This window comes from Pteropus medius, unplaced genomic scaffold, assembly GCF_902729225.1.
Source record: "Pteropus medius unplaced genomic scaffold, Ma_sr-lr_union100, whole genome shotgun sequence".
Taxonomy (NCBI): Eukaryota; Metazoa; Chordata; class Mammalia; order Chiroptera; family Pteropodidae; genus Pteropus; species Pteropus medius.
The window spans coordinates 1066555-1085224 of record NW_024349141.1 but is presented as its reverse complement, the minus strand read 5'-3'; the positions used below and the strand labels follow the sequence as shown (position 1 = coordinate 1085224).

The following is an 18670-nucleotide window of genomic DNA, read 5'->3' as shown; positions in this document are numbered from 1 at the left end:
TTTTTCATGGGAAATGTTAACATGCTTTAGAATGAAGCAGTTAAGAATAACTCGTACAGTTAAGCAAAGGGGAAGGAAATAGCAGATACCTGGTACAACTGAGCATCAAATCAACTCTACTTTTGGAGGCCACTAAAGGGAAAGGGGAGAAATGGTGCTTTGCATTTTAAAAACTTTTTGATAAATCACCATCATCATCATCTTTGCATTTTATGAAGATAGAGAGCAAGTCTGTCTTAGTCTCATTTCCCAGGTAATTCTATCTATTCTCAAAGAGGTTACTCGACTTTTCTGAGTTAGTTTTAGAATTCAAGTCAAATACTTAATTAGCTACATAATTGACTGCTTCTTCCCAAGAGTCTAGGAAAATAAAAACAACAATGATTTTACAATAAGAGTTTCCAGTTATTTTACATTAATTATTCTGTTGAGTATAAGTAAACTCTTCTATGAGATAGGACCATGCACTCTCAAATAAACAAAATGGGCTTTAAAAAAATTCCATATGCAAATACTGGAGACATTTTTTAAGCCTCCTTGCTTTTTTAAATGTTTTGATAGATACAGTTGATGTTAACAGACAACTGGTATACGACTGATATAACTGCTCTTTGATAAACATCATTTCTCAGTTGAGATGAAAACTGCAGGTACTAGAACTTTATAAAGAGAGATCACAGGAATCTTCAGAAAACAGCATCAGGAATCACACTGTGGCTTTCCCTAGAATATAATATGCATAAGAAGAAAATGTGCACATTTCTGGCTTTGGAAGCACCTAGAAATTGCCTTGTCTCATAAGAAGAAGGACCAGAAAATACAAAAGAAAACAAGAAGAAATTTAAGCAGGGTGAGAATGAAAGCCATATGGTTCTCACTTCTGTATCTTTGCTCCTGTGAGTTAATGGAGTTCTGAAGTGTTCGGGTGGTCTATGAGAAAGCAAGCGACCGAATCTATAAATTCTGAAACTAGATTGCAGGGCATGAGAAGTGCAGACTTATGTGAAAGCTGCTCTGGGCAGTCTGGGATTATTTTTGGGGATGGGGTCAGAGGGCTCACCAGCCTCAGTATGTCAGGGCACTGGTCACCTCAGCCATGCCTCCCACATCACTGGTGATGTGGATAGTATATGAAGGCAGACCAATGAAGAGCTTGTAGTTTAATGGTTATGTCTCACTTTAATAGATATTTTTTTTAAAAATGAACACTTCAAAGCTGTGATTTCACATACATTACTTTTAAAAATAAAGATAGGTTTAAAGAGTGAGTTAGAAGTTGGCTTAATTAAAAATATTAAATAAGTAAAATAAGTAATTTTGATAATTTCTTTGTTGAGATTTTTGTTATCTGCTTCCATTTACAAGATATCTATATGCTTAAAGCAGAAAATTTGGAAACATAGAAAAGAACAAATGAAAATAATAAAAATCAACTATGATGCCAGCCTTAAAGATAAGCACAGTTAAGATTTTGTTTTTCACCCATCTAGTACTTTTCTCATGAAAATGGAATTATACTTTCATACTCTGTTTTATAGCTTGATTTCTCACTTAACAATAGCTAGTGAACATTTTCCCATGTGGTAGCTTTCTTTTTCAACAATTATTTTATTGGCTGAAGAGTATTCTCTAGTGCGGTTAAACCAAACTCTAATTAATCTCCTACTGTTGGGAATTAAACTCGTTTCCACTTTTTCACTGTCATATGAAATGCTGCAATGAACATCTTTGGACTTACACTGTTGCATACACCTCTGAGTATTATAACAAATTCCTAAAAGTAGAGCCTGCTTGGTCAATGGATCTGCCCATTATAAAGGTGTTTTGCTAAAAATTAATAGACTACTCCATAGAAAGTTTAGAATAATAAATTATGCCAACGGTCAGTTATAAGAATACCCATTTCTATAACATTTGCAATGTATTAACATTTCCATTGTTATCTTCTTTTTAAAATACTTTTGTTGTTTGCCAATTACTTATATAACTCAGATTACTAAAGACATGGAATATAAAATAATTATATATTTAGAATTCATTTGTATTTTTTTCTTTTGTGAATTACTTGCACATATTCTTTGTACTAATTTCTCCTGAAGTGAAGCCCTAAAGTAATAATCAGACGTAGGTGTGAGAAAAGAATGTAATAATAAATGCCTTAAGTATTCCTATCCTAAGAAGTACTTTTATATTTATTATAATTCTTTTAGCTAAGAGACAATCCTTATTCTTGAGAAAGAGGACATTATTCTTTTATGTTATTGTATTTTTTTTAACTCATGGAAGAAATTTTGAAAATATGAGTCGAATTGATTTTTTAGGGGAAAATAGTAATGTGGTCTGGGCAATAAGTGTTATCCAACAAATTCAAAAACACAAAGATAAGAAATGGCATAGTGATGGATTTATTCCAATGATCTGATGTTTGAGCAAGGACAGAAAATACACATAAACTGCTGCCACTCACACCAAGGACATGGCAAAGAGCATTGTAAGCTGAAGGGAGAGCAAATGTAAAGGCCAGCGAGTAAGCATGTGGGGAAAGTGGCATGAGCAGGGCTGGTTCATATACTGTCTCAAGCCTTGGTGAAGAGTTGGGATGCCATTCTAAGGGTGATAGGACACCACTGAAAGGTTTAGGCATAGGACTGGCACGATCCAGTTTACTTTCTAAGATAATCACTCCAGCTGTGTGTGCTGGGTACATTATCAGGGGCAGGAGAGGAGGCCGTATTACCAATTGAGTAGACAGTGTGATCACCCAGGTGAGAGATGTTGGTGCCTTGAACTAGGAGGTAGCCATGGAGGCGGAGAGAAGTCAGCCTCAAAATTCTGTAGTTCTTATGTTAAACATTTGTGGCCCTGTTCTGCTACTGACTGTTGACATTTTATCTCTTCCAGTGGAGTATAATATATCTTAACTGCCACCATTTATAAAGTACCCATGTTGCTCTGGGTTCTATGCACTCTGAATCTTTATAACAGTTTCATCCCAAGTTCACAGGTGGGGAGGTTAATTAACTCCCTAAGTCCACAGAGCTAGTGAGGGGTCATATTAAGATTAACCTAGGTCTGTCTGATTCTAAGCAAGGCGCAAATCTTAGCCAATATACTATTGTGTCTTCATTTAACCCACCTTAGGGCCAGAGTTGGTTGATGCAGGGAAACCAGGGCACAGCTGAATTTCTCTAATGGTTCTAAGGAGGGGAAGGTCAGCAAAATTACCAGGAAGGGAGGTTCTATTTTAAAATGCAGATTCCTGGGCCCTGCCCTGAGAATGCAGAATCAGAATCTCTAGAGTTGGGGCTTAGAGATGTATGTTTAAAAAGTACTCTCAAGTGACAATCAGTAAAATCTGTAGAGACTGCAAATAGGCACTCAATAGATATTTATTGAATGAATGAATATATAATAGAACTGTTGACAGGAAATGAAAATCTAGGGTACCTCACTCCCCCAACCACTGATCCAGAGATATATAAGCATATTTTAGAGTGGGTCCAAGCAGAGCCTCAGCTAGCCCCTTCAGACCACACTCATGATGTAACTAATATATGGGTATGATATACCCAGGCCTGGAAGCTTTTTACTTTAAATAATTACTCTTGATAGGTGCTAAGTCCAGTTGTCTCCTTAGTTGAGGAAGTAAAAGCCCCTCAACTGGTAAATATCACCTATTGTAAAGGCAAAACAATCTTTTTAAAACAATTATTATTTTGATCTATTAAGACTTTCGACATATGGGAGCCAGGCTTTATTCACAGAGTCGATTTACCGATTAGACACAATAAGCACAGTGCCTAAGGCCCATGAATCTTTCAGGAGCTCATAAAAGTGTTTTAATTTCTTTTAAAATTCAAAGAAAAACATGAATATAATCTAGCCTGAATTTTATTCAATTTTTACCAATGCAGTTATAAAATAGAGTTTTTAATTTTTTTTTTTTAAATCAAGAAATAGCCTAAGAAGGCAACAGTACCCAGGGCACAGGGAATTCATAATGTGGCCCTGCATACTCACCGCTCCAGGCCCAGGTGACAGGCAACTTACCTGGCAGGCATTGTACAGTAGCTGATGTTCGAATTTCTTGATTCCGAGAATGTTCTGGAACATCTCGTAGAGTTGTTCTTTGCTCAGAATCAGCTCGGAGGCTGCGCTGGCCGTCATCCGGGCCTGCTGCTTCCTGGGATCCTCTTCCCCACGGTAGATGGCATCAAACTTGGCCATCCAGGAGCTCAGCACGGTCTCCTTGCTGAGGCCGTCAATCTCAGGCAGGCTGCGCACTCTCTTCTCAATGTGCTTCTTGAAGACCTCCCGCGAGTCGTTGGCAGAGCAGCCCCCGCTCTGTACCATGCGGGCCACACGGTCACTCTTCAGGAACACCTGAGCAAGAACAGGGCCAGGAAAGACATCAGAAAGTCGGCCCTGGAGATACCGGCTCATAGGCATCACAGGGAGCACCAGAGTGGCCACATCCTGCCTCACTGCTTCTTAGTTGTGCAAACTGAGTAGTCACTTACCCTTTTCGCTTTTGTGTCCAAATCAGCAAAATGAGAATAACAGTATTTGCCAGGTTGTTGCTAGGACTAAATGGCATTTAATCTCCCGAGAGGCAGCATGTAGTACATAGACTTTGAGTTCAGACTGCCTGGGTTCTTTCTCTGCCACTTAGTGGCTGTGTTTCTTTTGGCAAATTAATCTCTTTGTACCTTAGTTTTCTCATCTATAAAATGGAGATAATAGTAGTCTCTACATCACAGGTATTTTAAAAAGAGGATTAAATGAGTTAACATATTAAAAGCACTTTAAAAAGTAGCCCGGATTAAAGCTTTATGGGTTGTTGTGGTGGTGGTGGTTGTTGTTATTGTTATTATTATTATTATTATATGTAAAGTATCTGACACATAGAAATTAAATGTTAAACGCTATTTGTACCTCATTTTATCCTCTCAAGGATACTCATCACACTTGAAATTGAAGTATCAAGTAAATATGTATTTAACGTCTGTCTCCCTTTCCAAAATGTAAACTCCACATTGGCGAAGACTGTGTCCTTCTTATTCCCCGCAATATTATCTGTCCCTAGTAGAGAGCCTGGCACTTTGAGAGTGAGTGAACGTAGAAAGTAGGCATTATATTCAGTCCATTTTGTAGGCAGAAAACTAAGACTCCAGAGAGGAGAAGGGACTTGCTCTTGATGACTCAAATGTGTGGTCTTTTGATTTTGTCCTGGTTTCTTCCTTCCCCAGGGTTCTCACCTGCCTGCTGGAGAACCTTTTCTGGCTGGTGGAGGAAGCTGGATTGTTTTTTTAGTGCTGTCTGGGTCCTGGGACCAAGTCATCCATTAAGAACAATTTACTTTTGCTCCAGTGCTCATCGTTTGAAAGCTTACACAAACTACATGATTCTGGGGTGTAATACAAGGCGGTGAAGCTGCTACTTCATATTCACAGAGAGGAAACATCTGACATTTTTGAGCTGTGCCCTGGTCACACTTCAGAAGGTGCATAAATCACCTTCCGGAGGCAGAACAAACGTTTATTTCTCTGTCAGTTATCAGGACATGCCCCTGTTGGCCATGAGACGGTTTTGTTTGCAGTACATCTCATTGCCTCCTGCTTCATCACAAAGCCTTCCTTGGAGAGGATAGATATTAGAAAGGTGGCCTCCATTTCTTGCTGACTTAATGAACTCATTTAGAAAACAGGGCTGAGGGTTTGATTTACAGGCTAGAGGCCATGGCCCGCTTGTCTGTGCCTGGGAACTGGTACTCAGTTGAGACCTTAGAGTTTAAAAACCAGTTTTGGAAAAAAAAGTTTCAAATGAATCCTCAGGTCTTATGAGCCTTAATGAGCTAAAGAATTCACCTGAAAAGAATTCATCTATAATGCTCAATACAGATGGTTTCTCCATCTAATTAACACATTGTGTCTCAGTTTTAGATCTAGATCTCAACATTAAAGTTTTGAGGCAACTAGAGGAAGTTTATGGAGAGGCAGTACAGCATTGTCGCGGGAGCTATAAACTATGGTCCCAGGCCACCTCTGCCGTTAACTTGCTGTGTGACTGTGGGTAAGTTTCCAGTTTCTAATCTGTACACTGAGGGAGTTGAACTATAAAATTTTGGGTTTGTCCTCCAGCTGTAATATTTATACTCTTCTTTATGAAATAATTTTTCCTTTCTTTGGGCATTCAGTAGGTGCCAAGGATACAGTAGTGAGGAAAATGATGCCTTCATGACATCATCTTAATAATCTCATCCAAATATCATTACAATCTGGGACAAGTGCTCTCAAGGGAAAGCGCAGGTGTCCATGGGTGCCTATAACTAGGAATTTGTTCTAATGTGTAGTCAGGAAAGACTTCCTGCAGGAAAACTCTTTTGGGATGATATGTGACAGATGGTTAGGTAAAGAGATAGTGAGAGTATTTCAGAGAGAGGAAACAATATGTATAAAGACACTGAGTATCTGAGGAGAAGCCAGTGTGGCTGTGGCAAGGAGGGGTAGAGGAGTGATCCACATGAGGTGAGAAGGAAGGGGCCAGATGGGAAGCCACATTCAGTATGTTGGTCTTCATTTCAAGGACACTGGGATGCCACTGAATATTTTACACTGGGATATGATGCAATCAAGTTCTTATTATCCCTTTAATGTGGAAAACAGACTTGAAAGGGGCCAATAGAATTGGCAGGGAGCCTAGCTGGGTACAGGTGACTGCTGATGGTGATAGGGATACAAAGGGGTTAATTCTTCATTTTCAGCTCTCATGAACATTAGGGGTGATTTGGAAACATTCGATTAACAATGAAGCCATACTGTCCTCCTCATTTGTCCATATCAAGTGCCCCATAAAACTGAGGCAGGCCCCAGTTATAAATCCTCAGCACCACATTCCTTTTCCCCAAAGTCCTTCCATAGCTACCATTTGTCATCTATCTTTGTGACTCTTTGGTTAATATCTGAGTCCCAGGAAGACAGGAGTTGTAACTGTTTTTCCCTCTTACTTCTTCCAGGTATCTAAGACAGTGCCTGGCACACAGTTGGTACTATGTTGAATGAGCGAATGAATAAGGACAAAACAGACTTCTCAAAGTAGAGACCCTATGACATTATATCTAGATGGGGGCAAGAAGGCAAAGGGGAAACAAGCAAGCACTATACACTGGGCTCTTGAAACAACTGACTGAGGCTAGATAGTCTATTGGTCCCAGATGGCGGCCATAACTGGCCAGCTAACTCCTAGACCCTCCACACATCATCTGCTTTGCATAATTCCTCCCTTTGTAGGAATCAAATATTTATTATAGTGACCACTTAATAAATATTTGCTGAACTACTAGTGGATGACCTCAGACAAATCACTTATACTTTATCGACTTCACTCTCTTTCACTGTCACATGGGGTTAATCCAGCTGGTCTTCTTTGATGAGGATTAAACTGAAAGGACTTTAAAAAGTAGAGGGCTTTATCTGCCCAGAAGTAAAATATGATTGCCAGGCCCCCGAATGAGGAGAGAAGAGTGGAATGTCAAGAGTGTGGAGGAAAAAGGCCAAAGATTGAGGAGACAGCACAGATGAACTGCCAAAAGGGGGCATGACAGCCAGAAGGAGAAAAGGTGGCAGCAGAAAACTAATTTTTCAGGCACATCATCTGTCTTGGTTTCTAAGTCTGTCAGAAGAGAAGTGGGGCCTAGGCCAGCCTCGCCCTGTAATGAATGCAGCCACTGAGTACCGATGTGTTTCTGTGCCTCTAAAACCACCCTTGACAGTCATTTGTACTGGGAGCTCTATCTGGTCTTTTTATTTTGTTTTGTTGTTGGCTGTCGCAAGAGACTTCTTCCCCGGGCACAGTTCTATGCGGTACATCCATAAATCCTCCTACTCCTCTGCCAACTTCCAGATAGGTCATAATGGGAGGTGGAAGATAAACAAATAAATATGGAATGGAGAAGGGCAGTCAATTTAGTGACTCGACTTCATCCATCAGTCGCCAGAGCCAAGCAACTTCAAGGTTGTTTTAGAAACACATAAGCACATCAGTACTTAATGACTGTGCATGACGTAGGGTAAAGCTGGCCCAGCTCCCACTTTCTTGCTGACAGGCTGTGAAATCAAGACAGGTCCTTTTCTGGTCTGCAAAAGCATATCATTCCAACGTAAATAGGAAAAAGACCTAGATGTTAGAGTAAATAAGATTTTTGAAAAAAATCACAACAACCTGCTACTAATGAATGTCACGTGGATAACAGTGAGCAGGCTCTGGTGTCAGATGGCCTGGGATCAAATTCTGATTCTACCAGTTGCAACTTTGAAATCTGAGCAAGTTAATATTTTGAGACTTTAGTTTCCTCAATTCTCAAATGGGAATCCTAACTTCCTTACCTTGTAGGATTTGGGTAAGGATTCAATGAAATAATGTGTGTAAACTGGTGAGCATAGTGCCTACTACAAGAATGTCATAGAAGTTATTATTTTTTAATAGACTATCATGAAGCCATGAAAAAAGATAATATTTTTTCATTAGCATCAAAAGATGTCCATGATAACCTAGAGAATATTATGCTAAATGAAATAAGTCAGACAGAGAAAGACAAATATCATATGATTTCACTTACATGTGGAATCTAAAAACAAAATAAATGAACAAACAAAACAGAAGCAGACTCATATATACAAGAACAAACTGATGGTTGCTAGATGGGAGGGGGTTGGGAGGCTGGGTGAAAAAAGTGAAGGGATTAAGAAATACAAATTGGTAGTTACAAAATAGTAACAAGGATATGAAGCACAGCATAGGGAATATAGTTAATAATAGTGCAGCAACTATGTATGGTTATCAGGTGGCACAGCATAGGAAATATAGTTAATAATATTGTAGCAACTATATATGGTATCAGGCAGGTACTAGATTAATTGGGGGGATCACTTTGTAAATTATATGTGTCTAACCATTATGCGTACAACTGAAATTAATATAAAATAAGATTGAATGTCGACTCTAATTGAAAAATAAAAATTAAAAAAAAAAAGATGTCCATTATATATTGTTAAACCAGAGACTTCCAATAATAGTGGTGAGGTGGGATTGGATGGGAGCATGACCCTGGATTGAGAACATCATGGGTAGTAAAACATTCTACTAATGAGAGTGTCATATGTGTGATTTTTTGCAGAGGTAGGAAGGAGATTGAAAACCACTGTGCTAACAAAACAAGTAGGTTATTAATATTTTCCATCTTAATATGGAAATCAAATAGCTATCTTTACGTGTATAGACACATTAAAATATCTGAAAAGATATGTATTCAAATTTAATAATGGTTGTTTAAGATGATGGAATGACAGGTATTTTTCTAACCATTTCATTTAGATTGTTTCCTACATTGTCTAGTTTTATAATTGCATGTTTTACTTTCATAATCACTTAAGGTCTCTCTTTCTATGTGGAAAAAATACAAAATTTACCTTTGTTGAGGACAAAAGTATGTTAATTTCTAAAAAATAAATAAATAAATAAATAAAATGTACCTATGGATATTAAATACATTCCTCACCAAAAAGTAAGGCATCCTGAGGCAAACTTCAAATGCAGATATAGGGCCATGACCTGTGGTAGGTGGGGGTAAGTTAGGAGCAAAAGCAGTTCCTTTCCCCTTTCTCTGTCCCTTTCTCCTGCCTTGACCTTGCACCTCCCTTATCCTAAGCCCCGGCCCAGAAACTAGGAAGTAAACTGATTCTATCAACTTTCAATTATTTCCTATTATTTACATATAGAAGATGGGCACCACACCCCCATTTTCCCCTTCTAACTCTAATATATTCATTCATAATGGCACTTTCCAGGTGCTAGATTTAGAATGAGGTTGTGTGTGTGTGTGTGTGTGTGTGTACCATTTAACCATGAAAACAATTATGTAAGAAAGGTCCTATTACAGAAACTGAGGCTCAGACTTGGCTGGTTCCCAAAGCCACTGGACAGTCGAATTAGAATCCAACCCCGCATCTTTTGGACACTAAGCTCATCCTTCTAACCACTCTGACCTCTGACCTTCCTTTCCTGTCTCTCCTCACAAGAATGAATGCCTTTAGAATGGATAGTTACTTTTCTCCTAGGGATATATTTGTTTTAAGGTCACTGAGGAGTTATAGTGGTTTTGCATAGTGGAAAATATATAGCTTCATGTCAGAGAAATAGCCAGGTGTGACCTGACTGCTACTTTTCTTAGATTAAAAAAAAAAAGTTCAATCATAAAGATTAAACAAAATATGTCACCCTGTGCAGAGGACACCAGCCTTTTTGCCTGCCAACCATCCCTCCTTTTCTGATAACAGCACCTCAGTCCAAGAACTTCTTTGTCATTATACAGTTTCGGTGGGACTTCAATTATGAAACCTGTCCTTCCTTAGCCAAGCACTGGTTTGGGACCTGAGCTTGGCCAATCATGCTTCCCCTTCTGGAATTCAGATTCACAGTGGGTTGGCACAAGAATGAAATAGGGTTGGAGTAGATTCATAACAATGATAGGGTGTCCATTATATCCTGCTACCTGGCTCCCTGAAGTCAATCTGCCCTGGTTTCTATTTTTCCTTATGCTTGCCTATTTCTTTTTTATAACAATAACAACAAAAATTTGTTGCTGTTATTATTATTATTGAGGCTTAATTTATCCACAGTCAGTTTCTGTTGCTAGCAACAAAGAATTCTGTCTGATACAACAAAACTAACCAGGCCTTTTTTTTTAGAGGAGATCAGCCCAAAACAAAACAAAAAAACAAAACAAAACAAAACAAAACAAAACAAAACCCAATGAGAGCATTTCCACTGGCTGAAGGCCAGATATCAGCAGCAGTGTTCCAGATGAATACTTGTACAGCTTACACCCCATTCTACACTCTCACTTCCCACCAAATGCCCCATGGTTCCCTCCAGGCAGGATCTGAGTGAGAAAGTTTTTGTAAAACTTTCCCATCTATCTATTTTCTCTAATGCCAGGACCAGCATGTGAATTTGGAGGCGAAGGTAAGGATGGAGGGTGGGAGGGCTTATGTTTTAAACATTTGTCTTAAAAGAGCTGAGAGTTAGAAAAGATGTTGGGGCCATGCAGAAATGGATGGGCACTCTGATGTCTTAGACTGTGACTGTGGGAAAAAGGTTGGGTTGCTGGGCCAGACCTCAGAGCACCCACCTCAGTACCCAGACGACGAAGCCATAATGGAAGTGATTAAAGGATTAATCCACTGCCCTGCTTGATCTGCTTTGACAATTGGGGCCACCAGGAAAGAATAAGATTAACCTATATGCTCTTATGAGCCATAGGGAACCTCGGTCTCCCTTTTAACTAGCCCAGCTCAGATCTCAGGCCTTACCAGCTTGCCGTTAATGGTGGCCATCTGGGTTCAGACTGGGCTGGACGGGCACAGATAGAAATTGCTTCTTACTATGCCAGTGTGTTGACCGACCATTTTGCCCTAGTAAGACAATGCAAATACCCGAAACTGACTTTTTCTAGTGTAATAATCTCAGAAATTTTTGAGGAAAAGTTTTTTTTTTCTTAATGGCATTACCATTGTGAACTGGAATGTGTGAAGGTGTTTTATAATGGGTGAGTGTGTGTGTTTCAGAGGGAGTTAAGGAAGAGAATATATGTGGGCTTTTTCTGACGAGCATACATTTTCCCTTCTTCCAGTCAAAAATATCCTAATTTCTTATTGGGAAACCATTGCATTTTCAATTCAAATGGCTCCAGTGGGACTGAGCCTGTACTTAGGCTCTAGAGCAGGTATTTGTCCTTGGACAGATTCCCCAGTCTGTTTCACCCCCTTCTGTTGTAACTGGCTCAAGAAAGGACACATGATGCATATCACTCATCCAAATCACCCCTGGGCCTTTTTCTGGGACTCTCAGTAAAGATGTATTCTCTTTGCTCCTGGGGTTGCTAAGTTGGTAGCATGGAGAGAACCTACCTAAGAATGAAGCCAATGCAGACAAAAGCAAAGTTGAGGTGTGTGGAGAAAGATGCTCATCCTGCTGGCATCTTTGGAGTCTTAGGATTCAGCCACAGCTTATAAGTTGCTTGAGCAAATAAATCTCATTTTTGGCTTAAGCTAGTTTGAAATATGTGTCTATTATTTGTAATCCAAAGAGTCCTGACCAAGACAGATACTGACAGAAAAGTAATTGGATTCCAGAATAGGGTAGAAGAAAGGACACTCGCTTCTCCATTGCCCAAGAGTGAAGGGAAAGGGGAAAAGGGAGGGGTAATCAACTTGGGGCTCTCTTAGGTCATGTGTTAATCCTGATCCCTTGATTGAGGACCTTTGCTTCAGAGGATTAAGCTTTCCAGGAAACGTGAATCTCAAGACTCTAAAGCTTTACTAATGAATATGGTAAATAATTAATACTCTACATCACATCCTATTACCTAAATCTCAATATTAAATATTCAGTAATTTCTCAATGCCTGTATTCCTACCAGACTAAAAGAAGTCCTTTCAAACAAACTGGCCAATACAGAAGAAAATATTGGGATCACTATAGATATAATGATAATTTACAGAGACTCATTAGCACATTGATGACTACTAATTTTCAAATTTAATTAATAGATAGAAATAACACTTTCTTTTAATTTATGTCATTAGTCAAATGAGCTTTCTAATTAAGATTTGCAATTTCAAAATTTGTAAACTAGTGAATGACTTTAAATATGGAGAACTATCAATAAAGGTCTATCTGGTCGAACTGGCTTTCAGAACTTGAAAAAAAAGGGAAGGGGTAATTAATTTCATTCCTTGGCAGTTTATAAACGGATCTTCTGTAAAATATATTCAAGTCATTCACTGCCATACCATCATTGTGATTCTAAATCTCATTTCCACTCTCCATTAAATTCAACTGAAAATTTAGACCCCATCAGATAAAGCATTAAGCTTGACACTTACTGACATTAATTAATACTGCTTGTAAAATGGAGGGAGAGGGAAGCTTAAATTTGACAAGTATAAAGATGAACCCAACTTCTACAGTAAATTCGAATAGAAATTTTGCTGAGGAAATGACGTGTAAAATGAATCTGTGGCTGAAGCCAGCAAACATCACAGAGACAAAGCCTGTTTACTATTAAACACTAATTAGCAAACGGATCAATAATATTTTTACAAGATCTAATTGTAATCTTGCTCCGCTCTGTCTGTGAAAGGAGTAGTCAATTGCTTTCGCAAGTAGGAAGGAGAATTTTACCAAATTGATCAACTAGCATTGTTAAAGCATCTACTGAGGACCGGAGTGGAAGCAGGAACACCAGTGGTTTGTTTTGAAATACTCTGCTACCTGATAATTAAAATAAGAAAGGAAGCAAAGAATAAAATTTGCAAAGTAATTCAATTGTTACTACTTTGAATCGCAATTGAAAATAAATTTTTCAGTGCTTAGGAGTTGATTTCTAATGGTTTTAATCTAGCCATGGCAATGGCAAGGCATTTGGGGCATAAGATTCCAAATACAGAGAATATCTCATTCTCATGAAAATAGATTAATATAAAGTAAAATGTCTTTCAAGAATTAGATAATCATATTTGAAAATATGCATGTCAGTTAAACATTGCCACTAGGAAGGTATGGCATGTCCACTTCATTAATGGTGTACCAGTGATAGCCAACACGCACACTACATAAGAATAATTATAAAATTTTAAAAGTGGCTAATGGAATTCCAAATTCACTTTAGTAACAAATAAACCTCTGAAGTCTAAAGGTGAAAATTTACTTGCGATATACTCAGGATATAATCTCTCACTTATAGATTTTCTCCTGAGAATAGTTCTGCATTTTTGACTTGTTCTAACTTGCAGAAAAGAACTCACAGCACCATCTTAATAGAAATAACAAGGATGATAGTGAAAGTATTATCCTAAGGAGGTGTTAACATCCTTTAGAAAGGGTGTACATGGTGGTAAAATGTCCCTGACTCACTTCAAGTCTTAGCTGTGGCACTTTAACAGCTCTGTGACCTTGAGTAATTGAGCTAACCTCTCCGGGCCTCAGTAAAATGGGAATAATATCAGGACCCAACTCTAAAAACTGTTGTAAAGATTAAACAAAAAATTGTATGCACTCAGCACACTGCCTGGTTTAAAAATCCGTTGGTAAACAATAGTTTCTATTTATAGTGTTCCCTCAAACAAAATGCTATTATTCCTTAAAATTGTAACCAATCAGCAACCCCTTTGCCTCAGGAAGAATGGTCCTGTAGGAGGCCGAGGCTACTGTTCCCACTGACCAGTACTTCAGAAGCCCTGAACTCCAGGCCTGAGTAGTCTTACATTCTTCTACACAGTGAGTCTTACCTCATAGTAACTCTGGACTGCATTCATGAAGGCTTCGTCAGCCACAATTTGGGTTTCCCCATTGAGGAAAGCTTGAAACCGGTCCTTGACTGTCTGAAGCTGCTGTTTGCTGATCTGTAAGAAACAGAGATAGAGGGGACAGTGAGGACTTGTTCTAGACAATCATGGTTACTTTCATGGAAGATGGTGTGGCCAGTGGTGTGCTGGAGCAGCTTGTCCAGGTGCATGAGAACTGATTGTTAAATTTGCAGTAATTTGTGAGGCAGCTGTTAAACACAGCCATTACTCAAAAATAATATAAATTACAGTTAAAGAAATATTATTAAAAATAAAGTTAATACATACTAAAAATTCATTGCTTTTTGATTATTTTACCACATGTTACTATCATCTGTGCTTTGGGGGCTATTTACAACTATTGTATTTGTACTGTGGAAATGATATATAATGGGATAGTATATCATGTCTCTTCTCAGCTCCACATTCAGCAGCATCCTATTGGAAGCTAGATATCAGCCAAGGTGGGAGTAGTTAATCCATGGAAATTGGCAAATGCCGCAAACCAGGGTTGTTGTGTTGTGTTTTGTTTTGTTTTAGAGATGAATATTAAACATATCACTGCACAGGCCCCTCAAGTGGTCTGAAACATCCTGCTTTACAAAGCTATAGTAATCAAAACAGTTTGGTACTGGTATTAAAACAGACATGTAGACCAATATAACAGAATTAAGAGCCCAGAGATGCATATATGGTCAACTAATGTTTGACGAGGGAGCCAAGAATACTCAGTGGAGAAAGGATAGTTTCTTCAATGAATGATGTTGGTAAAACTGAATAGTCACATGCAGAAGAATACAATTGGACCCTATCTTACACACTCACAAAAATTAACTAAAAATAGATTAAAAAATTAAATGCAAGACCCTAAACTATAAAACTAAGAAAACACAGGTAAAAAGCTCTTTGACATCATCTTGGCAATGGTTTTCTGACAGCAAAAGTACAAGGAATAAAAGCAAAAATAAACAAGTGGGACTACATCAAACTAAAAAGCAACAATGGATCCAAGACGGCAGCAGATGCGCCCTCCCAAGAACACATCAAACGCACACCTGTATTTAGAGCAATTCCTCCTGAGAGACAACTGGGAGCAAATTGAACAGCTTGTGTACAACAAGCAAGTGAGAGGTATTGATTTCATAGAGAAAGTCAGAGAACCGTGAGAACTGTCCAGGAGCTGAGGGAACAGCCCAGGAAGGAGGAACTGGTGAGCACCATTGTTTACATTTCCCCTGAACTTGGATAGCAGGCAGGATTCTATCCAGGTTCTTTGGCCGACTTCTAGGGCACTATGGTGCGTTCCCAGCCACCCCTCCTAAAGCTAGAGCCAGCAGAAATAGGAGAGTGCCATAGTGTGCATACAAGAGGCCCTTCTACCCAGAGATTGATCCAGTGGGTACAAAAGGGTGCTGCTTCATGCACCCAGTGGGCTGCACACATAAGGGGCTCCCCGGCTTGAAGACGGTATGGAGCTAACAAAATACTGCAGTACTTATGTGCAAGGATACACTGTCCAGAGAAAGTATAGAGAGAGTAGGACGCTACTGTGTGCTCACGTGGGGCTGCCCTTCTTCAAGAGAGCGTTGAGCTAGCAAAACACTACAGTACTTCCACACAAGATTTCCTTGTTCAGAAAGTGCAGAGATAGTGGGGTACTGCTACACACACATGTGGGGTATCCGACTAAAGAAAGTACAGAGCTAGCAAAACTTCGTAGTACCCATATGCAGGGCTTCTCAGCATGGAGCGAGTAGAGCGTTGCTGTGTGGCATGCAAGGCTGACCTTCCCGGAGAAGGGGTGGAGCTAGTAAGGCATTGAAAAACAGGCATGCAGAGAGGCCCACCCAGACCCTGCTCTGACTGAGGACAATTAAAGCAACAAGAAACAGCATGTAAGACTGACCTTGAGGATTGAGAGGAGTACAGCTGAGTATGTGAGGAGCTGCACTCCCAGGAGAGGGAGAAAACTAGTAAAGTGAGGCTGTGCATGCAAGCAGGCACGTCCCACTAGGAGACCGACAGAGGTGGTAAGGTGGTGAGACTCAAAGCAGCCCTATCCAGACTCTGCTCTGATCACAGTTAAAGCAACAGGCATGCTAAGAGTGCACCTAGCAGCTCCCTCTGCATCAGGCACTCTCGCTTGAAGGGCGAGGAAGCACACACGCACCAGGCTGCCCCATCCTGAACCTGCTCCTTCAGGTCAGGTGACACATCAGGCACCGCATGTACCCACTTCGACTACAGCCAGCCTGCCAAAACTATTCATCCCACAAGCTACACAGAGACCACTTGCAAGACTGGGAGATATAGCTGTACTGTCTAACTTACAGGAATAAACACAGAAAATCAAACAAAATTGCCCTAAATGAAAGTGGGGGAAAAAAAACTCCAGAGCAAAACCCTAATGTAATGGAGATAAGTAATTTGCCTGATAAAAAATTCAAAGAAATGCTCATAAAAGTGCTCAATAAACTTGAGAGTACAACAGAGGAACTGAGAGAGCACTTCAACGAAGAGACAGAAAATGTAATAAAGAACCAGAGATGAAAAATACAATAACTGAAATGAAGAACACATTAGAAGGAATAGATAATAACAGATTAGTTAAAACAGAAGAACAGATTAGTTAAAACAGAAGAACAGATTAACAACCTGGAAGACAGAAGAGTAGCAATCACCCAATTGGAACGGCAAAATGAAAAAAGAATTTTAAAAAATGAAGATATTATAAGAGATCTCTGGAATAACTCCATGCACCCTAACACTCGCATTATAGGAATTCAAGAAGAAGAGAGAGAATGGGGTAAAAAAGATATTTGAAGAAATAATATCTAAAAGCTTTACTAATTTTGGGAAGAAAACAGACATCCAGGTCCAGGAAGCACAGAGAATTCCAAACAAGATGAACCCAAAGAGACCCACACCAAGGCATATTGTAATTAAAATGGCAAAAATTGAAGGATAAGCAGACAATCTTAAAGTCAGCAAGAATGAAACATCAGGTCACATACAAGGAAAACCCCATAAAACTCTCAACTGATATCTCAGAATCAACTTTACAGGCCAGAAGGAAGTGACACAAGATATTTAGAGTGCTCGAATAAATTCTACAACCTAGAATACTATGCCTGGCAAGGTTATCATTCAGAATTGAAGGAGAAAGTAAGAACTTCCCAGACAAGCAAAAAATAAAGGAGTTCACAAACACTAAATTGGCTTTACAAGAAACATTAAATAGTCTTCTTCATGCAGAAAAGAAAAAGCTACAACCAGAAATAAGAAAATACAGGAATGAGAAAAAATTTCTCCAATAAAGGCAAATATACAATAGTCACTTAAATCAACCACTTAAAAAGTTAATATGAATGTTAAAAAATAATAGTAGCAAAATTAACTATAACTACAATAAATAATCCAGGGATACACAAAACAAAAGGATATAAAACCTGTCAAAAACATAAAAAGTGGAGGGGGGAGAAAAAATGTAGTGCTTTTAGAATATAATTGAATTTAAATGGCTATCAGCTTAAAATAGACTGCTATAAATATAGATGGATATAATGAACCTCATGGTAACCATAAAACAAAAATATACAAAAAATACACAAAAAAATGAAAAGACAGGAACCCAATTAAAGAGTGATAACATGGATAGACCTAGAAGGTATGTTAAGTAAAATAAATGAGACAGAGGAAAGACAAATAATGTATGATTTTACTTATTTGTAGAACCTAAAAAAGAAAAGAAAAGAAAACAAGTGAAAAAAAAACAAAACAAAACAGAAACAAACTCATAGATACAGAGAAGAAACTGATGGTTGACAGAGGGTAGAGAGGTGGGGAGATGGGTGGAAAAGGGGAAGGGATTATAAAAATTTGAGTTATAAAATAAGTCACAGGAATACAATGTACTGCAAAGGGAACAGAGTCAATAATATAACTACATATGGTGACAGATGGTTACTAGACTTATTGTAATTATCATTTTGTAAGTTATAAAATGTTGAAGTACTACGTTGTACATCTGAAACTAATATAGTATTGTATGTCAACTACAATTTAAAATAAATTTTAAGAGAGGGAAAAATATGGTATAGATAGTAGAGGCTCTGTTCATCCCTCTGGCGATCAAATCAAAGTTGTGATGAAAACAGGGGGCAGCAGCAAGAAAAAATCACCTGGGATCTAGATGAAGAAGCCATACAACTATGGAGAAATCCAAGAATTCACCCTGCAACGGCTGAAGGAAGGACAAGGCGAGG

The 18670-nt window shown here is 38.8% G+C and overlaps 1 protein-coding gene across 1 annotated transcript in view; it reads right to left on the bottom strand.

Moving 5' to 3' along the window:
- The window catches only part of CADPS (calcium dependent secretion activator), a 445139-nt gene that overhangs the window by 326236 nt on the left and 100233 nt on the right, over window positions 1-18670 (bottom strand). Inside the window, 2 exon segments of the mRNA XM_039880531.1 lie at window positions 4051-4383; window positions 14349-14462. Of these exon segments, the coding sequence (XP_039736465.1) occupies window positions 4051-4383; window positions 14349-14462 (447 nt within the window).